The 7,686-nt window shown below is 43.0% G+C and overlaps 1 protein-coding gene across 1 annotated transcript in view; it reads right to left on the bottom strand.

The window, feature by feature from the left end:
* ALDH5A1 (aldehyde dehydrogenase 5 family member A1) overlaps positions 1 to 7,686 on the bottom strand; it is a 41,608-nt gene that overhangs the window by 22,160 nt on the left and 11,762 nt on the right. Inside the window, exons 5-6 of the mRNA XM_013007202.2 lie at positions 6,601 to 6,744; positions 49 to 192 (exon numbers count right to left, since the gene is read on the bottom strand). Of these exons, the coding sequence (XP_012862656.1) occupies positions 49 to 192; positions 6,601 to 6,744 (288 nt within the window). The remainder of the gene's footprint in view (positions 1 to 48; positions 193 to 6,600; positions 6,745 to 7,686) is intronic.

Consider the following 7,686-nt stretch of genomic DNA (forward strand, 5'->3'; position numbering starts at 1 on the left):
ACACCTGCGCACAGACACCCAGCTCATCGACAACCCTCGCTGACTCACCTGGCCAGAGTTCCGAAACTTGGATGCCATGGCGCCGGCGACAGCCCGGTCCACGTTGGCACTGTCGAACACAATGAAAGGGGCATGGCCGCCAAGCTCCATGGAGACTCGCTTCACCGAGTCCGCAGCATAGCGCAACAGGATCTACGAACCCAAGAGAGGAGGTGGTGATTGCTGGAACGAACGACGCAGGACTACAGCATCTTTGTGCTGAAGTTTTACCCCCAGTGAAAAGGCAAGCGGAGACCCAAATATAGGATGATTCTGTCTTGGGAAATGGGTACAGGCAGGGAAAGGGGAGTGTGGGAGTAAACAGTGAAGGCATGAAGCGGGGCGAATCAACCATGTGGGGGAGGGAATGCACGTCTGTTGGGAGCCATCCCAGCCATGCTGTCTAGCAGAGCTGCAGCCTGGTGGAAGAAGCATCTGCAGAGCAGAGCTTCCCAGGGAGGGATTCCAACATCCCTCAAATATTTGCTGTTGTTAAATCCATTCTTGGGAATTTTGTGCACTGTCATGTTTACCGCACCTGGAGTGGATGCGAGGGCAGTTTTGAGAAGTCTGAATGAAACCAGATGTAAAACTTGCTTCAATATGACGGGGCTTTCCTTAACTGAGGCATTGGAGAGGCTTAGACAGCGAGACAGCTTTGGGAATTCTGAGAAGGATATGTGGGAATTGAGTGAGGTCAGAGGAGAAAATGAAACCCACCGAAAAACCCTGGATTCCATCCAGATTAGGTAGTGGGGGACTCTTGTGGCCTTGCCGATATAGAGGACCTTATAGACTGCCTCCCCCAACTGAGGCCCCTTTACCTTGGACAGGGGCTTACATAGAAGGAGAGAGAATGGTTAACATTAATAGAAAACATGTAAAAGGGGAAACATTAAGTCTTTGGCAAAGAATCAGACGGGTTGGCTCCCCATGGTGCCTCAGGAGTATAAAAATAAAAGACATAGGTAGACAATGGAACAGTTACCATGGGAGAGTTCGTAAAGGAAAATATTTAACTCTGAGAAGCATTTAACTCTGTTTGTAGATATTAGGCTTTGAAGTAGCACATGAGGTAGTTTCATTGTGTTAAGTTAGTCGGTGAGAAAAGGAACATTGTGAGCAAAAACTAGGGCAGTGAGTAGGACATGAGTCTAACCAAATTTTCTGAACACCTCAATCAAGAAGAGCATGTGACGTATAAGACAAGCAGTCCAGAAAGAAAGAACCAGAAAGAGGACAGAAAGTGACAGAAAAAGTACAGACCTTATAATGGCCTTTTATTAGGTTTTAGTGGAAACAATAGGGTGACTTTGGAGTTATTCTTAAGGCATTGTTTTCATGAGTGGTCTGCAGAACTTTTGATGGTATAAATAAAGCTGTTTGGAGGAACTCAGCAGAGATTGCTTCCACCAGCACATCTCTCGTGTCTGTCTCGTCGGTGTTTGCCGACTCCACACCTCCTTCAGGGATCCAGTTCAATCCTCCCTCCAGGAGCTGGACTCCGACACACGCCTAAGATGGACGCGAGGGTGATTGTACAATTCCCCCTTGATGTGTTTGAACGATTCAATTCTATGATATGTCAATTAAGTGCCAATTTGAAACTGTAAAAAACTAAACAACTCCAGTAAACAGAAAAAAAACCCCAAACCTAAAACCCAGAAAACAACAACAAAAGAAAAGGATACAAGAACACCAGGGAGCATTTTACAATTTGTGGGAAAATTCCAGTATCTTTTTATTCCATTTTCTGTTTACAAGCACCCTTTCAAATGTTTATTGATCATTTTTTCTTCTTTAGTTAAACATGTATCAAATCCTGTGTCCATTTTTTCTAGTCTTCTTCTTGTCCATTTTTAAATTGTAGCACCTTTTTCTTAATAGTTTAAAAAATTTTTTTTTATTGTGAATGAGGGAGGGGTTTAATTTCATATCATCAATTTTGTATTCAGCAATTTAAATTACTAATCAAAGCCCCAATCGTTTACTCCTCACCCGATCCCTGATTGCTCCCTCTTGTGGACGACTATCTTCCATTTCACCCAAGTTAACACCTGTTTTAATACTCTAGTTGTTTGGACTTATCCTTCTTCGTCTACCTTATGGCCGGCCGCCCCCCCACTCCCCGCCTTCCCCGCAATTTCCAAAGATTGGTATGGACGTTTTTTTATTTTGTTGCTCCCTACCCCCCTTCTACCAGCGACACATAAGACTTGTCTTTCATGATCGGCTACTTTCACTCAGCATCACGTTCTCCCGGTCCAGCCATGTCATGAGGTGCTTCGTGGTTTCCCATTGTTCAGCGACGCATGGACCTTCATCGTGTGTGTGTGCCACAGTTCCTCTAGCCGTTCTTCTACTGAGGAGCATTTGGGTTGTTTCCATCTTCTTGTACTGTGAACAGTGCCGCAGGGAACACAGGTGTGCACAGGTCTGTTCATGTGATTACTTCTCTAGGATATACACCCAGCAGAGAGACTGCTGAATTACACGGACTAATTGCATTTTCTCACGGACTTTTTGAGGGCCTCTTGTATGTACATATTTAGACATGTTTTGTTTGGAATGACCCTCTGCGTGTATGAACTGGAATACTTTTTTTATTTACCCTCGTTTGTGTGCGTATGCACACACATGCACATGAGGGTAAATATACACACATGAGGGTAGGTGACAAAGTTGTTACTAGGGTTGCAGTAACATTCAAACATTCATAGCTTCTTATCAAACAAAACATGTATATATGCACACAGACACGGAGCTTCAAGAATTCATAGAACATGGAAGGAAATAATAATGGAATTTTTCTAGAGGTTTAAAGCCCCCATGTATTCATATTTGCTTAGTATTTGTGTAAAGGGAGCCTGAGGAGCTAAAAAGAGTTCCTCAGAAGGTGAGGAGGAGGGATCCAGGGATGAAGGTGAGGGTGGTGGCAGCGTTGAATAGGTTAGCTCACAGCAACCCTATGTAGGACGGAAGGAAGTACTGCGTGGTCCTGTACCTCCCACAAACTGTTAGGTGGGAGGTCACTGCTGCAGCCACTGCACCCACCCATCTTGTCCAGGGTCTCCCTTTACTCGGCCGACTTTCTCCTTCACCAGCATGATGTCCTTTTCCAGGGACTGGCCTCTCCTAATGATATGTCCCCAGTACGTGGAATGAAGGCTAGCCATCCTAGCTTCCAAGAAGCATTCTGGTCAGTTCTTTTCCAGTATTTTTTGCTAGCACTGTAATTCAAAGGCATTGGCTATTCTTTGGTTGGCCTTATTCTACGTCCAGCTTTCCCATGAGTATAAGGTCATTGAAAAGACCTGGCCTTGGGTGAGGCAAACTTTTAGTCCTCAAAGTGACATCCCTGCTCTTCAGCACTTTTAAAAAGTCTCGTGCAGCACATTTACCCAATACAATGTGCCATTTGATTTCCTAACTGCGGCTTCCAAGAGTATGGACAATGAAATCCTTGACAATTACAGTCTTTTCTTTGGTTATCAGGATGCTGTCTCTTGGTCCAGTTGTGAGAATTTGGGACTGCATTACATCAATTGGTAATCCATATTGAAGGCGGCAATCCTCGCTTTTCATCAGCACGTGTTGCAAGTCCTCAAGCAAGTAAAGTTGTGTCATCTATATATGTCAGGTCGTTAATAAGCCTTCCTCCAATCCTGGTATGTTGTCTTCTTCAGACAGTCCGGCTTCTTGATTTATAGGTTCAGATGTTATTGTTGTTAGGTGCCAAGGAGTTGGTTCCAACCCACGGCAGAACAAACCACTGCGCTGTCCTGAGCCGTCCTCACAAGTGCACGTATGCATGCAGACTGAAGGAATGTGGTGTAATGTAACTGAAGGAAGGATGTAATGCTGGTGCCCACCTTTCCTGATGATGTTAAACCGCGCAGCAGCCTCTACTTCTGTTTGAACAACTGCCTCCTGGTCTGTATTCAAGTTGCACATGTGCACATTGGAATGTTTTGGAATTCTCATTCTTCTCAATGGTATTCAGAGTTTGTTATGATCCACACAGTCAAATGCTTTTGCATCGTCAATAAAACACCAGTAAACATCTTTCTGGTACTCACTGCTTTCAGCTCAGATCATATGATTCAAGCAATGATATCCTTCTTGCCAAATCCTCCTCTGAATCTAGCTTGAATTTCTGGTAGCTTCCTTTTGACGTACTGCTGCCTTTGTTTTTAAATTATCTTCAGCAGAATTTTATTTGCATGTGATATTAATGATATTGTTAGATAATTCCCCCATTCTGTTGAGGATAATTTCCCCGTTCACCTTTCTTTGCCAACCTGAACAAATACAGATCTTTCCCATCATTGGCCAGGGAGCTGCCTCCGAAACGTCTTGGCACGGATGGGTGAGTCTGTCCATTGTTTCATCAGCTAACTGAAATATTTCCGTTGGTATTCTGTCAATTTCTGGGGCTTTATTTTCCAAGAATATCTTCAGTGCAGCTCGTCTACTTCCTTCTTACCACTGGTTCTTCATTATGCTGCCTTTTAGTACAGCGCAGTCCTTTTCTCTTCTTTTGATACTTTCTGAATTTTTCAATGCTTTGCCTAGCGAACGTTTCAGTATTGCAAAAGAAAGCTTGTGTATTTTCTTCAATTCTTTCAACTTGGTACATGCTGAGCATGGCCTTCCTTTTTTGGTTTTCTAGCTCCTGGTCTTTGGACAGACATTATAGAACTTTGTCTTCTTGAACAGAAATGTTTGTTCAGCTTTTTTATTTCACTATTTCTTCCATTTGCTTAAGTTATTCGATGCTCAAGAGCATGTTTCAGAATCCCTTCTGACATCCACTTCGATTTTTCGTTCCTGTCTTTTCAATGACCCGTTGCTTTCTTAAATAATGTTCCTGATTCTATCCCACAGCTCAACAGGTCTTCTATCATTGGTGTTCTAAGAGTCAAATGTGTTCTTAAGGCGTTCTCAAAATTCAGGTGGGATATCTCCCAGGTTGGCCTTGTTTAAATGGCTCCAGTGGACTTAAATGTCCCCAGTGGACTTGTTTAAATGGTTTCAACTTCATTCTGAGCTTACATCTGAGCGATTGATTTGACAGTCAACCTCTGGCCACATTTTGGTTGCTGATATTTAGCTTCTCCATCATTTCTTTCCCACAGAAAGAAATTCAATTTCTGTGTTTTCTATCGGGTGAATCCCAAGTGGATAGTTTTGGTTTATGTTGCTGAAATTAGGTGTTTGCAATGAAAAAGTTGCTGGTCTTGAAAAATTCTTTCACGTGATCTCCAGCTTTGTTTCTATCAGGAAGGTTGTATTTTGCAATAATGGTTGCTTTCTCTTTCACATTCTAATTGCCAATAATTATCAATGTACCTTCATTGTGTGATCAATTTCAGACTGAAGAAATTGGTAGAGTTCTTCAATTTCTTCGGTTAGTCAGTAAATTTGAATCGTTGTAAGAGGCTGGATTCCCACCACTTGTCTTTGGTTTGTCATTCTGTGGTGACTGGTGTATTGCTGTGATGCTGGATGCTACATTACCAATATTTGAAACACCAGCAGGTCAGCCAAAGTTTCACCAAAAATTCTTACAGCAGACTAGGAAGAAGGAATAACCTATCCACTTCTGAGGTGTCAGTCATTGAAAAACCTTACAGAAATCAGCAGAACATTGTCAGATATACTATCAAAACCCATGAATACTAAATGACGCAGGGTGAGTGATAGTATTGCCCAAGATGAGGCCCTCAGGTCGGACAGTACTCAATATTCAATGGAGGCAGCGCTGCCTTCTGTGAGTAGAGTTGACCATAACGAAATAGATGGAGACTAGCTTTCAGAACCTTCCTTTGCTGATGGGGCAAGACTAAAAATGAGAAGAAACACCTACCAATATCTAGTAGTAATTGGGCTGTGGGATGTACAAAGGATGAATCTAGGAAAATTGGAAGTCACGGAAAATGAAATGGAACACATGGAGATTGATAGCCTAGGCATCCGTGAGCTGAAATAGACCGGGATTGGCCATCTGAGTCAGGCGATCATATGGCTTACAATGCTGCGAACGGCAAATTCAAGAATGGCATTGGGTTCATCCCACTGTCAAAGAAATACGACGGCTACTTTTAGTCACTTCACACAGAACACGGGCCATAGACTTCCTCCAGCCCCTTCAAGCCACCACCCCACCACCCCCAACAAAATCCTTAAATAAGAATCTAGGTCTGGTCATAATGAGGAATCACATAAAAAACATCCCTAGAAGATGACCGTACATTGCTTTACTTGACTGAGCACTTAACACTCTGCTTGCTAAAAGTGGTCATCAACATGAAATAGCATTTTTATACCCTATAAGGAGCCCTACTGGCACTGTAGGTTAGGCAGTGGGCTAACTGCAAGATTGGCAGTTCAAACCCACCATCGACTCCACAAGAGACAGATGAGGCGGTCTGTTCCCATAAAGACTGACAGTCCCAGAAACCCTCGAAGTCAGAAACGACTCAATGGTAGGGTGCTCTTAGCGGGGTGTGTAAGGAGGAATCATGTGGAGGACTTTTCTTTGAGACTTAAGTAACATACCTTCCCAGTAGCTGTTGAGCCAGTGAAGGAAATTTTGGATACCAGAGGGTCAGTACAAAGAGCTTCTCCGACCTCTTTGGCCTTCTTTTGAGAGCAGGGAACGACATTGTACACACCGGGAGGAATTCCGGCCTGGTTGGCAAGCTAGAAGGAGAAACAGAAAATACATGGCAGCAAATGAGCAAACTAAACACCAAAGGGGGAAGAAGACATGGAAGCGTGGATCTAAAAAGTAATGGAAAAGAAGAAGAAGAAAATTAGGCATGCATAACAAGGGGCACACGGGAGAAGAAATGCTCTAAAATCGATTGTGGTACAGATTGTACAACCCATCCCTAAAGGGTTGAATTATTGAATTGTATGACGTGTGGATGAGGTGCCAAGAGCACTGTTCAAATACATAAATTACTTACATTTAAAAAGAAGCCATGGGAAAAACTTTATGCAGAAATAGGGGACTGAAATAAGATCGCTATGTGCAAGACAGGGAAATTAATATTTCTGTGTTAACGGTATTAAAATAAAATTTCTTACAGTATGAGTGTCTATGTCATTTCAGGTAAAACATCAACAACAACAAAAACACCGCAGATACCACTTCATCCCCATGGAGATGGCTCTTCGCAGAGAAATGGATAAGTGTTCTCGTGCCTATGGACAAAGTAGAATACGCTTCCATGGTGGAAAAGTGTCGCGAACAAAACCTACAGTTACCGTAGGACCCAGAAATTCGACTCTGCGATACTCGCTCCAAAGAGGTGAGCGCAGGGCTGACCATGCTGCCTTTTAGACGAGTGATCTCGCAGCATTTCCATAACAATACAAAGGTGAACCGGTCCAAATGTCCGTCAACAGAAGAGTGGAGACATAAAATATGGTCCACACATACATTTAAATATTCATCCACAGAGAGAAGTGACATTCTGATACATGTTATGATGGAATGGATAAACCTTGAAAACATACTGAGGGAGTCGTCAGTTGCAAAAGGACATACAGTGAACCCTCGTTTATCGCGGTTAATCGGTTCTAGACCCTACCGTGATAAATGAAATTCCGCGAAGTAGGATTCCTTATTTGTAAATC

This window comes from Echinops telfairi, unplaced genomic scaffold (assembly GCF_000313985.2).
Source record: "Echinops telfairi isolate 266 unplaced genomic scaffold, ASM31398v2 ScPeMD7_5868;HRSCAF=6743_0, whole genome shotgun sequence".
In the NCBI taxonomy this organism is placed as follows: Eukaryota; Metazoa; Chordata; class Mammalia; order Afrosoricida; family Tenrecidae; genus Echinops; species Echinops telfairi.